This window comes from Eleutherodactylus coqui, chromosome 12, assembly GCF_035609145.1.
Source record: "Eleutherodactylus coqui strain aEleCoq1 chromosome 12, aEleCoq1.hap1, whole genome shotgun sequence".
In the NCBI taxonomy this organism is placed as follows: domain Eukaryota; kingdom Metazoa; phylum Chordata; class Amphibia; order Anura; family Eleutherodactylidae; genus Eleutherodactylus; species Eleutherodactylus coqui.
Window position 1 is genome coordinate 20584774 of NC_089848.1, and position 22733 is coordinate 20607506.

The 22733-nt window shown below is 42.4% G+C and overlaps 1 protein-coding gene across 5 annotated transcripts in view; it reads right to left on the bottom strand.

Moving 5' to 3' along the window:
* TPK1 (thiamin pyrophosphokinase 1) overlaps positions 1-22733 on the bottom strand; it is a 585523-nt gene that overhangs the window by 555598 nt on the left and 7192 nt on the right. For all 5 annotated transcript variants that reach the window (XM_066585416.1, XM_066585418.1, XM_066585413.1 and 2 more), the window contains exon 2: positions 11812-11873. In XM_066585416.1, coding sequence (XP_066441513.1) covers positions 11812-11854 — 43 coding nt within the window. In that variant the 5' untranslated portion in view covers positions 11855-11873. The remainder of the gene's footprint in view (positions 1-11811; positions 11874-22733) is intronic.

Below are 22733 nucleotides of genomic sequence, written 5' to 3' on the forward strand. Positions count from 1 at the left end.
CATGAACGGCTTTATTAGTAGAGACAAAAATCAGACATTATATACAGTATAAAACTAATAACCCAATTGACAATAGGTGTGAGGGCCCTGCTCGCAAGAGCTTACAATCTATGAGGTACAGCCCTTAACCCCTTGAGTGGCACGCCCGGAAATTTTCCGGGCCGAGCTCCACTGCTCATAGCGACATAGCCCGGAAGATTCCCGGGCTATGTATCCCTATGGGAGCTGCAGAGCACAATGCCACAAGCTGTGAATTGTGCTCTGCCTGCACAGACCCACAGAGAACAAAGCAAGGGCTTTGAAAAACCAGCAGAAGATATTGCCGATATGCCGGCAATCTCCTGCTTTGTTTACAGGTTGCCATAGAGCCATCGGCTTGTCAGAAGCAAGCCGATGGTCTCTGTGGCAGGGAGAGCTTGGTGCTTGGCTGTGAGAGGACAGCTAGGTACCTGCTCTTACAGCAGAGATCAGAGAAAACCTCCGATCTCTGCTGTGTTAACCCTTTACATGCTGCAGTCTATGTGACTGCAGCATGTAAAGGGCTGTCACTGCAGCATGTAAAGGGCTGTCACCATCGGACCCCCGGAATGTGATCAGGGGGTCCTGATGGGTCCCTGTGGAAGACCCCTAAAGGGACAAAAAATAAATAAAAAAAGAAAAAAAAATTAAAAAAATTATAAAAACACTTGTCTCCCTTTACTTGGTAAAAAATAAAAAATCAAATCACACATGTGGTATCCGTGTGCGTCGTAATGACCCAGAGAAGGAAGTTAATGCATTATTTAACCCCTTAATGACATGGCCCTTTTTTTTCTTTTTTCCCCATTTCTTTTTTTCCTCCCCCCTGTTTAAAAAATCACAACTTGTCCCGCAAAAAACAAGCCCTCACATGGCCAGGTCAATGGAAAAGTGAAAAAGTTATGGCTCTTGAGACGCAACTGCAAAATTAGTTGAAATTCAATGATTAGACCATTTTAAAAAACCTGCCCTGGTGGGCACGACAGGGTGGTAGGAAACCCGCCACTCAAGGGGTTAAACTAGAGCAGCACCATCTCTGTAGGCCATAGTAGTTTTGTATTTACAATAACGTAGGAACCTATGGCAGCCATTGGACTGTGCAGTTAACGATGTTAGTTTAGTATAGATGCAACTACACTGAGGCCTTGTAAACAGGATGAGAGACAAAGAAAGAATTTAGACATCTTGTACATGTTTTACAAAGTCTTCCTTTTAGTTTTTTTTTTTTGCCTTTTTAAAATGCAGGTTCTAGGAATAGAAATCCAGATCCTTGACATAGTAGGTTTTATATTGATTGTCACGATGTACGGTATGTAAAATTCTGTTTGTAATTATCACATTACGAAAGGTTAACATGACTTCTCTCTCAGCCTCTAAAATATAACAACATAAGCTCTAAGAAGAAAAAAAGTACAGAAAGTGCAAGTCAGCTATAAAAGTGAATTTTACAGCCGTGACATAATTTGGGCAGTAGTACGTAAAGGAAAAATTTGACCAGTCAAAAATATATAATGTATTGTTACAAGATACGCTACTTAAAATATGCATTAGCCCTCATATAATTATGATTTATCATTTCCATTTTCTACTACTCTACAATGTATTCAGAAATGCATGGACAGCATAATCATTTGCTGCAAGTTCTTGTAGGAAGCTCTGCATTGCCCTACATTGCAGCAAAAACGTTAATGCTGTATCTGCACAGGTAGCTCTGCTTCATCCACCTGAGTGGGGTTATTTCTACAGTAAGTACTTCAATTTATGCAAGTCTCATTGTGATGAGTGGGACAGCCACATTCTAAAACGAACCGGCAGAATGCAAATATACTCCTAAATAAGCCGTATGGAAAGGCCTTTGGCTAGCTGGGGCACAGAAGTCATGTAGCCCTTATGATGGTGTTTATAGGGGTTGTCCAAGGTTAGAAAAACCTGTTTGCTTTCTTCCAAACACAGTGCCTCCCTTGTCCATAGAGTTGTGTGTGGTATAGCAGCTCAGCTCTATTGAAATGAATGGGATCTGAGCTGCAATACTAGACACAACCTACGGACAAAGGTGGCGCTGTGTATGTAGAAGAAAGCGGCCAGGATTTTCTAACCCTGGCAATCTCTTTTATTTTCTGTAGTCTTGACTAGGTGGTTATTTTTTTCCCCCTCTCATCTCATTCCTGATAATAAACCCCCTGGTTTACACTGTAACTTCAGACACTTAATATTTATTAGACTAAGAAACTCACTAGAATTCAGAATATTGAATGCTAATTGCCATTAAATAGGTTATCTGGGGATTTTTTCCCAAATACCATCTCACCCTGTAGTACCGACATGAAAGATAATATATTCACCTTCCTCATACCCTCACCTCCCAGTCATCGCTGGTCTTCATTTCCCAGGGAAGGGAACTGGTAATTATGTCACCAACACCAGGGCCACATGACTGCTACAGCCAATCACTGGCTCACTTCAGCTGGTGATTAGCTGCAGTGGTCAAATGACCTGGTCTATGGACATCACCATTCTGCAACCCGAAGTGAAGACCAGCAGGGACCAGGCGCTGGTGGAATGGGAGTGGTGGGGTATGGGGGACGGCGAGTATCTTTTATTTTGGCAGCACAGGTCGAGATGCTTTTAGAAAAAAATGCCCTTAAATAATCCTTTAAAAGGAAAATATAGATTGATTGTAACTTACAAGCAACTGCACATCTGCGAGAAAAAGAACGTGGGGTAATAACTGTATATCCTACTGCAGTTGGCTTTCATAAAAGGTAGATCCTATAACTCCCCTTTCAGGTTTCTCTTAAAGTATTGTTTCTTAACTACAGTTGTCCAGAACCTCCAACAGGTCAGATTTTCAGGATTTCCTTAATATTGCACAAGAATTTGTAATTATTATCAGTGCCCCAGAAACTGCCACAGGTGTTCTCTCTACCCTCAAACCATGGACGGTTAGAAACACATGGGAACTGGAATTGAGCGACACAAATAAAAAAAAATATGCAAACAGGTGTCTATTCTAAGATGAATACTTATACTAAACACAACTTTTCAAAATCTTTGCTCATCTCTCCCTATAAGGTTGTTAGGCCAATTCGCTGAATTTCAGAAAAATGTTTGGTTTGTCCAAATTAGTTTGAACCGAATCAGAACTTCACCAATACCCTTAAAATAATGGTCCTGTGTGATGGTGGTGGCTAGCACTGTTGCTGCTGGGGTCCTAGGTTCAGATCTGACATCTGCATTGAGCTTGCATGTTCTGTGTTTATTTATATAGCGCATACATATTACGTATCACTTTGTATGACTTGATATTTTCCGTCCCTATTGGGGTTCACAATCTATATTTACCTATTAGTATGTTTTCATAGTGTAGCAGGAAACCCACACAAACACAGGAAGAACATGCAAACTCCGTACAGATATTGCCCTTAGTCAAATTTGAACCAAGGAGCCCAGCACTGCAAGGCAACAGTGCTAACCACTGAGCCACCATGCCTCCTCCTAAGCACCACATAATGTAAAAGAAAACATGGTTCATCATATTAGGCCACCAACTTCATTTTCCATGGTCCAGTTTATACTCATGTGCCTATTGTTGGTGCTTTTGGAGCCAGACAAGAATCAGAATGGGCAATCTAATTAGTATGTAGCTATGAAAGCTTAAATGCAGCACTTGGTGATGCAATGTGTATTCGGATTCTTTTTTTATCAGCCTGTAACATTTAGGTTAACAGCAATTTGTGTTACAGTGGCTCTTTTACGGGACTGGACCAGACAGACTGGCTTTTGCTCACGTATACGTCAATCAATCTTGGGAGCACATCACCTTGTCACTGGATCACTAGTCATCTATCATCTTACCACTTTTAATGCGTAATACCTCAGCATACCAAAGTCCTTCTGTTTTGCAGATGCTCTGACTCAGTTGTCTAGCCATTACAAATATCGTTACGCATTAGCTTCTAGAACTGACTATTCCAGAGGAGGCTCAATGGTTAACACTGTTGCATTGCAGTGTTGAGGCCCTGACCAAAGGCAACATCTGCAGGGAGTTTGTATGTTCTCCCTGTGTTTATGCGGGTTTCCTCCTGCATACAAACACAAAGTAATAGGTGAATATAGATTGTGTAATATATGCATGTGCTACATAAATAAAAGATGATTATTATGAAACACGAAGAGAAAATAAAAACTCCATGCAGATGTTGTCAGATTTGAATCTAGGACATCAGTACTGCAAGACAACAGTGCTAACCACAGGAGGACCACCACCGTCTTTGGGTTCGGGGGGGAACAAACCACCAGAGGTTCAGGTTCACTACAAACCGAACTTTTAGTAGAGCTTGACTTGAAACACGGGTTTAATTGGTTAGTTTTGTTCAATGCTGAACAAGTAGAATTCAAAATGCATACACACATTCTGATTCATACGATTAAACCAAAAAGTTAAAGAGTTAAATGCATTTTTTAAAAATAGACTTTTTTTTTCTTTTAATTGCCTTACACCGAAAGGACTTAAGTATGGAAATTCTCAGAACCAGCAATAATATTTATAAGGCTTCGCGCCTCGTTCTGAAGTGCTTTAACAAAAGGATAATAAAGCTGTAATCCTATTGTAATTTCATACATATCATATCTCTTTGTGCTCAGAAAATAGCCAATTGTTATTTCAAACATAAAACAATTTGCAATAAAAACTTTACATTAATATTACGCATCAAGTAAAAAAATTTTTTTTTTTGTTCATAAGCAGTAGTTTCTTCTGTAAAGTAGGAAAATAATGAGTATACTTCAGGAGGATTATGTTTTATTTGTTAAATGAAAGCAATTAACTTTTTTTTTTATGTTTGTGAAGGTATATTGGCTTAACCGGAAGGTTTTCAAGAACATCTTTTCATTTTAAGAACATCTTTTCATTTTATTTGTTTCATGGGAATGCCTATTATTCACTGAAGATTAAAAAACAAAGGGCTCTTGTGCATGAATTAAGACAGACGATTTTCCGAAAAAGTCAAAGTCTTTGATTGCCTGCCTTGGTAGGCATGACAACTTCCCAAAGGCAAAATGCTTCTAGAAGAACAAATCATGCAAGTTACCACATGGGAAATCAATATTTAATGCATGTGTTCCTACAAGAAAGAGGACTTTTACACAAATAGCTATCTCTTCTTGTCCAGCTTGGCAAATTCGGTACTTTTTGTGATACATGTAAAATTACTTTGACCTGCTTTTAAAATTAAGTCAAGGAAATATCTGTAGCATGGGATTAGGGTAGTCGAACCTCATCTCGGAGTAAACTGCTGACTTTGGTGGAAATACACCAAGAGTCCAGTTAACTCTCTTGAGATTGCTAAAGACTTACGACTTTCCAAAAGCAGTAAAGTTCTAACAATAGCTAAAGATGAATATGTGGCATAAATCTAAACAGTCAATTTATGGAAATCCTTCTAACAAGAAAACATTGAAACTTTTTAAAACACAGAATTATGAATAATGAGTTATTTTTCTTTGCTTGTAGATTAGTGAATTGCACGTTTATATACCAATCATCCATAGAAATAAGCCACTGACAAGTGAAGTGAATAGCATTGATTTAATAACCTGCCATGGGTGGGCTATATTAGGCAGCAAGTGAACAGTCAGTTTATGAATTCGATAAGTTGAAACCTGGAAAATAGGCAAGTATGGATCTGAGCAACCTTGACAAGGGCCAAATGGTTGGCTAGTCAACTAAATCAAAGCATTTCTAAAATGCCAGGTCTCGTGGAGTGTTTCAAGAATGCTGTGGTTAGTACTTAGCAAAAGTGGTCCGATGAAGGGTAATAGTGGAACCAGTGGTAAGGCTAGACCTGTTTGATCTCATGGAAGAGCTACTGTACAACAACATTACTGAAAAAGTTACATGTGGCCGAGTTGGGAACACCACTCTATATGAAGTGGTCAGGATTACGGAAACAGTTGAGCAAAGCTGGGCTACAGTGTTTCTGTAACTCCTAGAAAAGTCAATGGGATTTACAGAAACAGCGTGGCAGCAAGCTGCCAGCCAGTGAGTTATTACAGCAACATGGGAGTTGAAATCTGCATCAAACTGTGCAACCAAAATTCATGGATTTTGGTGCAAATCGGTACCGAAATCCACAGTGAGTTTTCCACTATAGAAATTACATCCCATGTGGACACACCCTAAATGGTACCATTAAAGGGCCTGTAGGCTCTCAACTTCTTTTTACAGGTTTTAGTTACAGAATTGGAAATCATACAATTTTCCAGTAGACATGTATTTAAAATTCTGCTCATACCCCTTTCTTATATCAGTAGCGCCTCTCTACATAGTAGTAAGTTATAGCCCATTGATATGTATGTCCATAGTAATAGCTGAGAGTCTCGTGACTCCTGATGTTCAACTCACACTGATCAGGTTTCTAATAGGTGAATGGTATTTTACTGAGGAGCAGAACTCACAGTATTACTACCTGCAGTGTCATCATGTCTAACTGGCTGTGGAGAAGCCGCTCTTATATTTTCCAACTCCTCTGTGAGGTGGTTTTCTTTTTGACTTTAACAGCAACATGACAACATCACCTGGAGATAGTTCTGCTGTGTTTTCTTTAACAGCTTTTGCTAATAAAATAAAATACAACTCATTCTGCAAAAGCAAACAAGTCCTCTTACAGCTATGTTTTGGAAGTCGGGAATAAAAAAAACCAAAAAATGGAAAACTAAAAAGACCTATGAATGATCTTCACAAGGGTCAGTGGGGTTTTTCCAGGACTTTAGGATAGGTCATCAATATCAAATTAAAGGAGATCCAACTCCCAGCCCCCCCACTGATCAGCTGTGTAAAGAAGCCATGGAGCTTGGGTGACCACTGCAGCTTCTTCATTGTATACCAGACAAAGCACCATTCTTTTTGTAGTGGTGGTAACTGGTATTGCAACTCAATCTACTTGATTGGGACTGAGTCAGACAAAGTCCATGTGACAAACGCCATAGTGTAAGGAAGAGTTTGTCGTTTTTCGCAGCATTCACCATCCGGGAAAATAATGCAATATCATTTAGACTTTCACAATTGCAGCAATGCCAATTAAGTTTATTTTTAATTGTGTAGATTGTTTTAATGGGAAATGGGTTTTTACTTTCTCTAAATTTTAAACATTTTTTATAGAACTTAATTTTTACCATTTTTATTAGTGCCCACGGGAAAATTAAATTTTCAAACATCCGACTGCTTGCCCAATATACTGCAATACTCCTAAACTGCAGTATACTGTACTTTTAACGTAGGCCTATTAAGCCTTACTACAGGCAGAGCTTAAAGGGGTTGTCTCGCGGCAAACATCAAAATTTTACATAAGCCTATTCCCCCTGTCACCCCCCTGGCATAAAATAGCATTTTAAAGCGGTTTTAAACCGCTTGCTACTCACCGATGTGATGAAAGATGAACTTATAAAATTCTTCTCCCTAAGATGGCCGCCGGTCCTTTCCCAGGGATGCACTGCGGTTTTCTCCCATGGTGCACCGCGGGTCTTCTCCCATTGTGCACCATGGGCTCTGTGCGTTCCATTGCCGATTCCAGCCTCCTGATTGGCTGGAATCAGCACACATGACGGGGCGGAGCTACGCGATGATGCGTAGAAGGGGGCGGAGCCAGAACGCCGTTCATGTCCGGAGCGTCCAGAAGGGAGAAGACCCTTCTGCGCAAGCGCGTCTAAAAAAGCAAGACGACCCCGAAATTAGACGGAGCCATGGAGACGCCAGCAACGGAGCAGGTAAGTGAATAACTTCTGTATGGCTCATATTTAATGCACGATGTACCGTATTTTCCGGACTATAAGGCGCACATAAAATGCTGAGAATTTCTCAGAAATAGAAAGTGCGCCTTATAATCCGGTGCGCCTTATATATGAACCCGACAGTAAAGAAAGGGGTTCATACAGGATCCTTTACCTCTATCGTGGGCGGCATACCACAGCACACACCATGCTCCTCCCCCCCCCCCCCGTTCGCAAGTCAAACAAGTAGTAGTATGGAGCGGGATCGCGGGTGGATCCTGCTCCATACAACGTCGGGTGCCGGCTGTTCTTACAGCGGGCACCCGGCGGCAGCAGTTCCGACGAGCCGCGCCGCTTGTCAGAACTGTTAACACTTTAAATACCGCTCTGACAGCGGTATTTAAAGTGTTAACAGTTCTAACGAGCGGCGCGGCTCATCAGAACTGCTGCCGCCGGGTGCCCGCTGTAAGAACAGCCTGCAACCGATGTTCAGGGGGCCCGTACAGCGTCCCACGATGAGATCGCGGGACGCTGTGCGGTTGCTAGGCAGCCGGGGACCTCCTGAAAGGCCCCAGGGCTGTCTATGCAGAGTGCCCATCTAGCGCACGACTTGCATATCTGTGCTTTAGCGTTAACTATACCCACTACCCCAAAAAATGCCTCCTGTTAAGAGACATGCTTATGATGCAGGTTTCAAGCTTAAAGCTATAAGTTATGCAGTAGAGCATGGAAATAGGGCAGCTGCAAGAGAATTCAACATTAATGAATCCATGGTGCGTAAGTGGAGAAAACAAGAAGATGTCCTCCGCCAAGTAAAGAAGACCAAAATGAGTTTCCGAGGAAACAAAGCAAGGTGGCCACAGTTGGAGGACAAAATAGAACAGTGGGTTATGGAACAGAGAAACGCAGGTAGAAGCGTCTCCACTGTCTCTATTCGACTCAAAGCCACTGCTTTAGCACGTGACATGGAGATCAAGGACTTTCGAGGAGGTCCTTCATGGTGCTTTCGTTTCATGAAAAGGCGTCATCTCTCCATTCGCACCAGAACTACTGTGTGCCAGCAATTACCAAAGGATTATGAAGAGAAGCTGGCCATTTTTCGCACCTACTGCATAACCAAGATAAATGAAAAAAATATCCAGCCAGAACACATTATTAACATGGATGAGGTTCCCCTCACTTTCGATATCCCCGTAAACCGTACTGTTGAGAAAACAGGGACCAGTACGATATCTATACGTACCACAGGAAATGAGAAGTCATCTTTCACTGTAGTTCTCGCTTGTCAGGCTAATGGCAAGAAACTACCACCCATGGTAATTTTCAAGAGGAAGACTTTGCCTAAAGAAAATTTTCCTGCTGGTGTCATCATTAAGGCTAACCCAAAGGGCTGGATGGATGAGGAGAAGATGAGTGAGTGGCTGAGGGAGGTCTACGTCAAGAGACCGGGTGGCTTTTTTCACAAATTCCCATCCCTATTGGTCTGTGACTCGATGCGCGCCCACGTGACCGATACTGTCAAAGCCCAAGTGAAGAAAACTAATTCGGAGCTTGCTGTCATCCCTGGTGGATTAACCAAAGAGCTCCAGCCGCTAGATATCAGCATCAACAGGTCATTTAAAGTTAAATTGCGAGCTGCCTGGGAGCATTGGATGACAGAAGGTGACCACACATTCACCAACACAGGGAGGCAACGCCGAGCGAGTTATGCCACTATGTGCCAGTGGATCGTGGATGCCTGGAAGAATGTATCAGTCTCCAGTGTCATCCGAGCTTTCAGGAAGGCTGGAATCACCACTGAAGAGCCTAGCAGCAGCAACGAGACCGACTCGGATAATGAAGAGGAGGACCCCATGCTTGATGCCGAAATCGCCCAACTGTTCAACTCCGACACTGAAGATGACGGATTTGATGGATTTCTGGTGGAGGAATGAACTGAAAAAGTACGGTAAACGTTTTGATTTGCAATTACAGCTGAACCAGTTGCAAGTTATTGTTAAAAAGTGTAATAAATTTTGACTTGCAGTCTGAGCAATGGTTTATTTAACGGTAATGTGCTGCGCCTTATAATCCAGTGCGCCTTATATATGAAACAAGATTGCTTATAATGCGCTCATAGAAAGTGCGCCTTATAATCCGGTGCGCCTTATAGTCCGGAAAATACGGTATATTACAAAGTGCATTAATATGGCCATACAGAAGTGTATAACCCCACTTGCTTTCGTGAGACAACCCCTTTAATCATGATCTGTTACTGGAAACAGACAGTCTACAGGATATGCCATCAAAGTGTGACAAATGCAATTCCCAGAACACCCCACCACTAAGACGCCCATCCCGCCAGTATGCAGCAGCAAGGAATGGTTTGGATTACAGAAGCAGTCAAGTTGGCTAAGCCATGCTATTTCCATAACTCAGATAGAAGAGAGTGGGAGTTAAGGAATCAGCGTTGCTCTTGGAGCTACACTGTTTCTGCAGTACGTCAGTTACTTGTTGCGCTACATTGTTTCCGTAACTCCCATTCAGTTCTACGGGAGTTATGGAAACAGTGTAGCATGACTGCTTCTGTAACTCCCGGCCAGGGTCTATAGCACACAGCAGTGGGTATTCTGATCAGGCTGAGCTGAGAATACCCCTTATATTGATAGGTTTTTTAAGAAGAAGCAAAGCAAAAAGGTATGGTCATACTGAAACCAACTATTCTCTTTAACGTATGACATTAAGCAGGTGATTACTTATCTTCATGGTAGACGACATTTAACATTACATACTGCAGGACAAATTAACGAGAATGCGTCACCTATATTTTTAACTAATTCAAACCAGAAAGTAAAATATATTCCATTTTCTCATCTACTTTTAGTTTCTGCTTGTAGATTATTTTTATTCTACTGTCTGTAGAAGACTATGGGGGCCTTCATTTTGCCTAGGCTGCATTTAAAGATATGCTTTACAGCAGCCTCATGGGCCATTCACACAATGGACAAGATCTGACCCACTGACTTCTATAGGCAACTGTTCTAGGCATGTTGTGGTTTATCTATAACTAGGTGATACCTTTCACTGTACTTCTGTCTACAATAATGAGATGACTGCCATAACATTTTAAATACAGAGCAAAGTATTTATTACGCTTAGTGGTTAGTGTGAAAAATTCAGGGTTTTAGGATTTTTCTCTTAAATATACATAGCGACATCGAAAATTTAGAAAACAATCTCCAAATTCTTTTAAAAAAGGTTTAGCAGAAAAATCTAATTCATAAAATAGGCCATTTTCTGATTAAACATTTCATTTAAATGGACATTAGTTTTTCAAACAACTTGTGTTTATATGATACTCAATGTGATAACTAGCAAAACTGCTATTTATTTACCCATAATAGTGTTTCTGCATTACAAAAAATCTCTAAAGTGCTGGCCACTAGGGGTCTCCCTTCCTCATTGCTTACTGTCTGCCCTTAATTGATTGACGGGAGACATGGATAGGACAGGACAGAGGTGGGGTGGGTGAATCATTGTGCTTTTTGAACTGTATGGAGATCAAAGTAGAGGGGCAGGAGAGGAGGGATGGAAAAACTAAAACAGACACTGCCAGTAAGCTAATAGTAAGTCACGTTTTATTATGCTTTGCCTACAGAAATCATATCTCCGTTGCTCACCCTTGCTGTACACTAGAACATGGTGTGTGTGTGTTATTGGACAATTAGAGAGCAGGATCTGTAGTTCTCTGTGTACAGTCTGTAGAACACAACACAGCGGCAATGCTCCTTTCCCCAATTGTCCTAAATGGATTGAGAATCAAAAATACACCCTAAAGAGGGGTAAATGAGGAAACATGCAAGATCCAAGTCATATATTGACCAGAAATTATGTTAATCCTCATGTACACTCACATGGCAGCTTAATCTTAAAATCATCTGAAAAGTTGGGGATGCTTAAATAATTTTAAAACTTTCAAACAAAACACAATAGTTTATTCAATACATCTATATTTAAGCAATGTATGTAGTATCCCACAACACTTACCTGAGGGCCGCAGACAAGCCAGAGGGGTAAACTCTTTCTCCATTTCCAGCTTTATCTTTCACCTAGAAATGAATAAGTATAGAAAGGACTTTATATAAGAGGTTATAATCGAAAGAAATGTACTGCCTTTAACAAAACAATGTATCTTGCAGAGTGTGAGCAGGATATGGGAGGAGGGCCGAGTGATTTGGAATAACAAATGCAAGCTTATGCAAGGTAGACCACTTAGCAATGACTTTGTGGCACTTACATGACTTTCACATTACAGCTATTCAGTTTGCTTAGCAGTGCTATTTTTCACACACTGAACCCTGCGAAAATGGAATTTGACGCTACATATCTGTTCTATCTAAAGTTGTAAATGAGCTCTCAGCACCAGACAATGAATGTCCAAGTGAGAACTGACATCACCTTTAGAAGGAACATGTCCTGACTAAATATACAGTGCTAACAATACTGCGTTACAGGGCATTACCCACTTCATGGCCATCTAAATTATTGGACATTTTCATTTCTCCATCATGCTTTGTTATACAATACCATTAATTCAGGAATGTGTTTCCATATGATTAAAGTGGAGGATGTCAATCAATGGCAGCAGTCCTCCCAGGTTTATGCCCCCACTGACTGAGACATCGCATTTTAACCCCGTCAAAAACTGCACACATTCCTCCACATCATTAAGTGTTCGTTACTTTTCATTAGTAGCTTGTCAGTGTTTATGTGACACAATGTAACCCATGCAGCATAAGGGGAAAGACGTAGGTTTAGAGGAAGACTAAATCTAGAAAGAAATGATAAAAATAAGCAGGAGATAATCCCACCAAGCACCCTTAATCAGTCTGCAACATTTTCGGCATGTTCCTAAAAAAAAAAGTCTTGCAGGAATCCTACAGAGAACGCAACGATTAATCTCCTGCTGGCTCAGGTTGTGGGGTTTTAACTCTTTCCCGACCCAGGACGTAAGTTTACATCCTGGCTGGGAAGGGGTTCCCGCCAATGAACGCAAACTGGCACTGGTGCCATATGTCGACACCAGAAGCTAGGGGTTGACCGGGCAGAGCTGGAAGTAACAACCCAGTCACGCCCCTAGCTGCCGATTGGCTCCTGGTCTCTGCTGTGTCCTATCCCGTCCCCACCATTACTTTCACCAGGTGACAGGCTCCTGCTTTTTGCGGCTGTCACGTCTTCAGCCCTAGACCCTCAGCTCCTGCACGCCGCTCCCTCCATCCGGGCGGCCGGCTGTGTGCCACAGACTGCGCTTTTCCTCCTGGCCAGCCAGTTACTTGCCCGCTGACAATTTGCTGCTGCTGTTTTTTTGTGGGGAACTGCTCCAGATGGTGGTAGCCCCCAGCCCCTGCTGCCGGGGAGAGTGACAGTTGGGTCAGAAGCGGACATGGAAGGCCAGCGGGGAAGAAAGTGACAGCGGGGTCGGTACAGTGGCGCCAGAAGGTGAGATGGGAGCCCGGCCAGGAGTGGAGATGGCATTAGTAGTAGGACCAGGAGCAGAAGGAGAAGGAGGGCAAGGAGATGTGTGTGAGCTGTCAGCTAGGAGAGTCGGTACAGGTGTCTCTGGGGAGCTGTGTGTGGGGCATCAGCCAATCTGCAGCTGTGGGAGTGGCCTGGCCATCCCCTGTAACTCAGCCCGGCCAACCCATGTCTCCACCCATACTTCCGGTGGAGACATATTATACCAGAACCACAAAAACTTATGTCTTATAGATGGTGCAGGCTCAGAAATCAAGCCTGAGCCACGTGCAAGCAGAGTTGGCTGTGACTGACTGCCTCCTGCTGCAACAGCAGGTACCAGTGAGAACATCAATTCCCCTCTATTAACCCCTTACATGCAGCGATCAATGAAGAGGAAAAAAAACCACACGTTTTTATTCATCTATATAAAGAAATATGTAACCCTTTACTTGCCTTTACAGTAATTACTGCCAGCACTCAATGGGTTTAACCAATTAAATTGCATTGTGTAGAGCTGCAGCAGACTGCAAACTAAAAATGACATCGGATTATACACCCTATCATAGTATCAATGGCCTCTGCCCTCGGGTCTAAAGTGTGCTCAAAAATCCAAGTTATGTCTCAGACAGGGAGGTTTTCAATAGTTTTTGTATTTTTTTTTAAAATGATGATAAACTCCAGCACATTATGCCTAAAAACATGAAGCGTAGAAATAGTCTTATATCACAGCTCCAATTCTCAAAATGCCCACCGGGCCTTTTGATGGATTGACTAGATTACAGAGAATCATAGTCTCACATGTGTATGGCTCGGTCCAGGGCACTTTGGGATCAAGTGAAATACATACATAATGTACAGGGTCCAGGGCCCCGGACTTACCACTATGGTGCTCACTTGTCCTTGGTCTGCAGATTAGAGGTGGGCCTGTTAACATATGGGTCACCTGATATCCACTGGTACTATAGGTCTCTCTCTTTTACATCTCCTACAAGAATTGTGGCAATGTTTCCCTGTATGAAGGCCCAAGGAACATTGAACCCCAACAGGAGGCACTTTTCTCCACTCGGACTGTAAACGCCACCCATTGCTCCCTGGGCCTTGACGTTTTCTTGAGAGCAGGAGAAGCAGAACCTGTGACTGGGTATAGACGGGCACTGGACAAAATGTGTATCCTCTAGAGATGAGCGAACGTACTCGTTTCGAGTACTTACGCACCCGAGTACCGCCATTTTCGAGTACTTCAGTACTCGGGTGAAAAGATTCGGGGGGCGCAGGGGAGAGGCGTGGCGGTGCGGGGGGGGGCAGCGGGGAACAGGGGGGAGCCCTCTCTCTCTCCCTCTCCCCCCCACTCCCCACTGCTACCCCCCGTGCCGCCACGGCGCCCCCCGAATTTTTTCGCCCGAGTACGGAAGTACTCGGAATTCGCGGTATTCGGGCGAAAAAGGGGCGTGGCCGAGCACGTTCGCTCATCTCTAGTATCCTCCAGACGTTCATGGCAGGTGGTGCAGCAGCAAGGGCCACTATTGGCCATGGGCGAGTCAGAAATAAACCAGAGTCAAGATAGGAAATGACTTGCTGCCACAACCCTATCATAAGAAGCGCAGTGGCTCAGGTAGCAAGTCTCCAAGGAGAAGCCAATCTCAAGACTCATGTTTCCTCTCATACTACAGGTACTTAAAATTTAGAAGAAAGGCCCCGTCCAAATTCTTTCATACAATCCTGGTACATCTGCTTTGCTACCCCACATGTTGAGCTGAACACATTAAGTGAGCCGCTGGGGTACTCCACAAACAGCTCCAGCTCCATGTCCAGGAGGCCTGGCTTGGACATTGCATCAAATGCGAAGACTAAACCCAACAAAGAATGGTCTTTCTTAAAGCAAACATCAAAATTAATTGTCATTAATTAGACCTGTGCTTCCATTAAGAGTGCATATGATCTATATAACTTTAACACATAAACATGGAGAAAAATCCCAAAAATCCCTTTTTATATTTTATTTTTTATAGTTGTAATCATATTACGAACTTGTGTGACATCAAAGGGGAGGATACATAAAAAGAAACTCATTATACAATGAGAGCCGTGTCTGTCTATGATGAACTATTGGGTGATGAGATGTGTGATGACATGGTTGTCTTCATTGAGAGGATTGGTATTTACCCCTTTCAATGATCGTGTAGATCTGTCAAGATTGGTTACAAGGATCATGCAATTACCACCCATTGTTATGAGTTGTCAGTTTGTGGCGGTTTCATCTATAACCCCGTTGTTACCCCTGAGGACGCCAGTTTGTTTGGTGAAACATGTTGGGGGGTGTGGGGGGAGGGGGGGGGGTCTTTATTTTTTAAACACATATTCATCACTGCAGCTCAGCCTAGCACAGCGCCTCAGTCAGCTGCTCATTTACTATGTGAGGGGTGGAAATCCATATCCCCCACTCACTGAGCAACTGAAATTGTAGACACTTGGCTACTTTCATGTCTCCATAATAGGAACTTATTGGTGACCTGAGTCAGTATAAGCTGATTAAATAGGGAGTGCTACTGACCTTGGAGATTTTACCAATGGACCTGACTGATTCTATGTAGTACTTTATATGGTTTACTCTGTTCGGTTTCTGCTTTGCGCTATTTCTTCCCGTATTTTGTGCCAGATATGCAACAGAACCTCCAAAAGGAGGTTCTAACATAGATGTGAACCCGACCTAACTATAGCAAATCCACAGCATGCTCGATTTGTTGCAGTATTGGCTATGCGTGTGACCACTGCAGGGCTCATGGTGGCATCTTCAGTGAAAGCAGCTGCAGCGCCCACACAGAAAGCGTAGGATTTGCATAGATGTTCAAGCTACTTTTTCAGTGAGTTCTTTTGCACTGTGTGAACAAAACCTTGTTGCCAAGTCACTTTCATTCATATTCCATCCTATACGGAATGCATGGAACTGAATGCTGTCATGCACATCATCCGGCTCCATGTCTCCCCACGGATCTCTCCTCCCGAGCAGAGAAAGTACAGCATTACATTTCAAGTAGAAAAGTCCAACACTCGGTGGTCAAGTAAAAAGTATAAAACCAAAGATTTATAAATTACATACCTATTGCCACGCACCATAACACATTCACGATTACCGATGCGTGGCAATAGGTATGTAATTTATGTAGTTCTATTTAAACCTGTTTGTTGGTGTATCTATATGCTTGAGAAAGGCATGTATCACGCCGAAACGCGTTGCATAGATTCCGCAAGTATTGTTTTATTACTATATGAGGCTGAGACCTCTCTATTTTATTTGTATAAATAAAAAGTCTTTTCTGTCTCTACCTACATTGGCTACTGAGACATGCATTATTGATCTTTTATATTAAGTAGCGCAGGTCTTCAGTCTTTTTTCCTGTAGTTTTCTTTTGACTTTATCCGATCCTCTGATGAGGAACGGAGTTTTGCTGTGACCCGCAGCTCTCCAGCAAGTTGGATTTTATCATTTATTCGTTTGTGGGATATCCTGGATAAAGCAATCGCTACGAGCACACCAGGATGTTGGGTGCAGGCATAATCACCTTAGGGTGATATGCCTGGCACCAGGTGAGTTACCACACGACTATATTGTGGTCTACATATAAAGTGTTTGGCGCTCTCCGTGATTTTTATATTTCTTTATCAGGTCCCAAAGAAAGATCAGGCCTGTCCATGTTCATATTGTCAGACATCAGGGGACCATCATACAGCACTCATGCACATCTTCAGCCATTGGCGAGTTTGGAAAGGTTAAGCCTTTAACTAGAGATAAGCGAGCACGCTCAGATAAAGCAGTTACTCGAGCGAGCCTCGCTCTTCTCGAGTAACTGCTTACCGGTCCGAGCAGGCCCGTTTTGTTTTCAAGTTTCGTTCGTAGAAAAGGGTATGAAAGATTGATAGAAGACCGAGGTACAATTTAGATCTTCAATTCATTGGAGTTGTCATCTATTTTGCTGCTGGGTTACCGGCTACAGTACAGCGAGTCATTGGAGAGCTAAGCTTGTCTACATTATCTCCTTGGATGCCGGGGGAAATCACCCTGTTTGAATACGGTTCTGCCTTATTCTACAATGCCATAATGACTGACATTTCAATTACTAACTATTTTGCAAAGAATGACCATCCGTGTTATATGTCTATCAATCTAATAAAATCTATAACGGATGTGGACACAGAGGTGATACATCCTAAGTGCTATTACAAAGTATCTCCCAGACTGGACTTTTTCACAGTTTTTCACAGCATTGTAAGTTTTTTCATCTTTGATTTCAGCTATTCTTACTTTAGGCAAAGAACCAAAGTATCCTTGTTATTTGTTACAAAGAATAGATATACTTTAGCATATTTGGATAAATGCCAAGAATGCCACGTATTTGCCTATTCATTTAAAATAAGGGTGCAGTACATGCAGCTCGGGGGCCACATGAGGCCCACAATGCCATTCTGTGCTGCTCCAATATTCTGGACACCGAAATATCTATATGTGGCTGTTCGTATGTAATTTCCATGTCAGAGTGAAAAGGATTGGCACATGGCAAGGCAACAGGAACGGACAAGTACTAAGGGTGCACTGTGTAGCCAGGTCTAGTCCATATATAGTCGAACAAGTACTAAGAGTGCACTGTGTAATCATGTCTAGTCCATATATATTAGAACAAGTACTAAGGGTGCACTGTGCAGCCATGTCTAGTCCATATATATTCGAATAAGTACTAAGGGTGCCCTGTGTAGTCATGTCTGGGTCCACTATATATTAGGACAAGTACTAAGGGTGCACTGTGTAGCCATGTCTGGTCCATATATATTAGAACAAGTACTAAGGGTGCCCTGTGTAGCCATGTCTAGTCCATATATATTCGAATAAGTACTAAGGGTGCCCTGTGTAGTCATGTCTGGGTCCACTATATATTAGGACAAGTACTAAGGGTGCCCTGTGTAGTCATGTCTGGGTCCCCATATATATTAGGACAAGTACTAAGGGTGCCCTGTGTAGTCATGTCTGGGTCCACTATATATTAGAACAAGTACTAATGGTGCACTGTGTAGCCATGTCTAGTCCATATATATTCGAACAAGTACTAAGGGTGCCCTGTGTAGCCATGTCTAGTCCATATATATTCGAACAAGTACTAAGGGTGCCCTGTGTAGCCATGTCTAGTCCATATATATTCGAACAAGTACTAAGGGTGCACTGTGTAGCCATGTCTGGTCTATATATTAGGACAAGTACTAAGGGTGCAATGTGTAGTCATGTCTGGGTCCACTATATATTACAACAAGTACTAATGGTGCACTGTGTAGCCATGTCTAGTCCATATATATTAGAACAAGTACTAAGGGTGCCCTGTGCAGCCATGTCTAGTCCATATATATTAGAACAAGTACTAAGGGTGCACTGTGTAGTCATGTCTGGGTCCACTATATATTAGAACAAGTACTAAGGGTGCACTGTGTAGCCATGTCTGGGTCCACTATATATTAGGACAAGTACTAAGGGTACACTGTGCAGTCATGTCTGGTCCATATATATTAGAACAAGTACTAAGGGTGCCCTGTGTAGCCATGTCTGGTCCATATATATTAGGACAAGTACTAAGGGTGCCCTGTGTAGCCATGTCTAGTCCATATATATTAGAACAAGTACTAAGGGTGCACTGTGTAGTCATGTCTGGGTCCACTATATATTAGGACAAGTACTAAGGGTACACTGTGTAGCCATGTCTGGTCCATATATATTAGGACAAGTACTAAGGCTGTCCTGTGTAGCCATGTCTAGTCCACTATATATTAGAACAAGTACTAAGGGTGCACTGTGTAGCCATGTCTAGTCCATATATATTAGAACAAGTACTAAGGGTGCACTGTGTAGCCATGTCTGGGTCCACTATATATTAGGACAAGTACTAAGGGTACACTGTGCAGTCATGTCTGGTCCATATATATTAGAACAAGTACTAAGGGTGCACTGTGTAGCCATGTCTGGTCCATATATATTAGGACAAGTACTAAGGGTGCCCTGTGCAGTCATGTCTGGGTCCACTATATATTAGGACAAGTACCAAGGGTGCACTGTGTAGCCATGTCTGGTCCATATATATTAGAACAAGTACTAAGGGTGCCCTGTGTAGTCATGTCTAGTCCATATATATTCGAATAAGTACTAAGGGTGCCCTGTGTAGTCATGTCTAGTCCATATATATTAGTACAAGTACTAAGGGTGTCCTGTGTAGCCATGTCTGGGTCCACTATATATTAGGACAAGTCCTAAGGGTGCCCTGTGTAGTCATGTCTGATCCTATATATATTAGGACAAGTCCTAAGGGTGCCCTGTGTAGTCATGCCTGATCCTATATATATTAGGACAAGTCCTAAGGGTGCACTGCGTAGTTATGTCTGTGTCTACTATATATTAGAAGAAGTACCAAGGGTGCACTGTGTAACCATGTTTGTGTCTCCTATATATTAGGACAAGTACTAAGGGTGCCCTGTGTAGCCATGTCTGGTCCATATATATTAGGACAAGTACTAAGGGTGCCCTGTGTAGCCATGTCTAGTCCATATATATTCGAACAAGTACTAAGGGTGCACTGTGTAGCCATGTCTAGTCCATATATATTAGAACAAGTACTAAGGGTGCCTGCCCTGTGTAGCCATGTCTAGTCCATATATATTAGAACAAGTACTAAGGGTGCCCTGTGTAGTCATGTCTGGGTCCACTATATATTAGGACAAGTACTAAGGGTGCCCTGTGTAGCCATGTCTGGTCCATATATATTAGAACAAGTACTAAGGGTGCCCTGTGTAGTCATGTCTGGGTCCCCTATATATTGGGACAAGTACTAAGGGTGCCCTGTGTAGCCATGTCTAGTCCATATATATTAGAACAAGTACTAATGGTGCACTGTGTAGCCAGGTCTGCTCCATATATATTAGAACAGGTACTAAGGGTGCACTGTGTAATCATGTCTGGTCCCATATATATTAGGACAAGTACTAAGGGTGCACTGTGTAGCCATGTCTAGTCCATATATATTAGAACAAGTACTAAGGGTGCCCTGTGCAGTCATGTCTGGTCCATATATATTAGAACAAGTACTAAGGGTGCACTGTGCAGTCATGTCTGGTCCATATATATTAGAACAAGTACTAAGGGTGCCCTGTGCAGTCATGTCTGGGTCCACTATATATTAGGACAAGTACTAAGGGTGCACTGTGCAGTCATGTCTGGTCCATATATATTAGAACAAGTACTAAGGGTGCCCTGTGCAGTCATGTCTGGGTCCACTATATATTAGGACAAGTACTAAGGGTGCACTGTGCAGTCATGTCTGGTCCATATATATTAGAACAAGTACTAAGGGTGCACTGTGTAGCCAGGTCTGCTCCATATATATTAGAACAAGTACTAAGGGTGCACTGTGTAATCATGTCTGGTCCCATATATATTAGGACAAGTACTAAGGGTGCACTGTGTAGCCATGTCTGCGTCCCCTATATATTAGGACAAGTACTAAGGGTGCACTGTGTAGCCATGTCTGGTCCATATATATTAGGACAAGTACTAAGGGTGCCCTGTGCAGTCATGTCTGGTCCATATATATTAGGACAAGTACTAAGGGTGCCCTGTGTAGCCATGTCTAGTCCATATATATTTGAACAAGTACTATGGGTGCACTGTGTAGCCATGTCTAGTCCATATATATTCGAACAAGTACTAAGGGTGCACTGTGTAGCCATGTCTGGTCTATATATTAGGACAAGTACTAAGGGTGCACTGTGTAGCCATGTCTAGTCCATATATATTAGAACAAGTACTAAGGGTGCACTGTGTAGCCATGTCTGGTCTATATATTAGGACAAGTACTAAGGGTGCACTGTGTAGCCATGTCTAGTCCATATATATTAGAACAAGTACTAAGGGTGCACTGTGTAGCCATGTCTGGTCCATATATATTAGAACAAGTACTAAGGGTGCAATGTGTAGCCATGTCTAGTCCATATATATTAGAACAAGTACTAAGGGTGCCCTGTGTAGTCATGTCTGGGTCCACTATATATTAGGACAAGTACTAAGGGTACACTGTGTAGCCATGTCTGGTCCATATATATTAGAACAAGTACTAAGGGTGCCCTGTGCAGTCATGTCTGGTCCATATATATTAGAACAAGTACTAAGGGTGCACTGTGTAGCCATGTCTGGTCCATATATATTAGAACAAGTACTAAGGGTGCACTGTGTAATCATGTCTGGTCCCATATATATTAGTACAAGTACTAAGGGTGCACTGTGTAGCCATGTCTAGTCCATATAAATTAGAAGAAGTACTAAGGGTGCACTGTGTAGTCATGTCTGGGTCCACTATATATTAGGACAAGTACTAAGGGTGCCCTGTGTAGTCATGTCTGGGTCCACTATATATTAGGACAAGTACTAAGGGTACACTGTGTAGCCATGTCTGGTCCATATATATTAGAACAAGTACTAAGGGTGCACTGTGCAGTCATGTCTGGACCATATATATTAGAACAAGTACTAATGGCGCACTGTGTAGCCAGGTCTGCTCCATATATATTAGAACAAGTACTAAGGGTGCAATGTGTAGTCATGTCTGGTCCCATATATATTAGGACAAGTACTAAGGGTGCACTGTGTAGCCATGTCTGGGTCCCCTATATATTAGGACAAGTACTAAGGGTGCACTGTGTAGCCATGTCTGGTCCATATATATTAGGACAAGTACTAAGGGTGCCCTGTGCAGTCATGTCTGGTCCCTATATATTAGGACAAGTACTAAAGGTGCACTGTGTAGCCATGTCTGGTCCATATATATTAGAACAAGTCCTAAGGGTGCACTGTGTAGTCATGTCTGGATACCTATTTATTAGGACAAGTACTAAGGGTGTCCTGTGTAGCCATGTCTGCTCCCCTATATATTAGGACAAGTCCTAAGGGTGCACTGTGTAGTCATGTCTGGTCCTCTATATATTAGGACAAGTCCTAAGGGTGCACTGTGTAGTCATGTCTGGTCCTCTATATATTAGGACAAGTCCTAAGGGTGCACTGTGTAGTTATGTCTGTGTCTACTATATATTAGAAGAAGTACCAAGGGTGCACTGTGTAACCATGTTTGTGTCTCCTATATATTAGGACAAGTACTAAGGGTGCCCTGTGTAGCCATGTCTAGTCCATATATATTAGAACAAGTACTAAGGGTGCCCCGTGTAGCCATGTCTAGTCCATATATATTAGGACAAGTACTAAAGGTGCACTGTGCAGTCATGTCTGGTCCATATATATTAGGACAAGTACTAAAGGTGCACTGTGTAGCCATGTCTGGTCCATATATATTAGTACAAGTACTAAGGGTGCACTGTGTAGCCATGTCTGGTCCATATATATTAGTACAAGTACTAAGGGTGCACTGTGTAGCCAT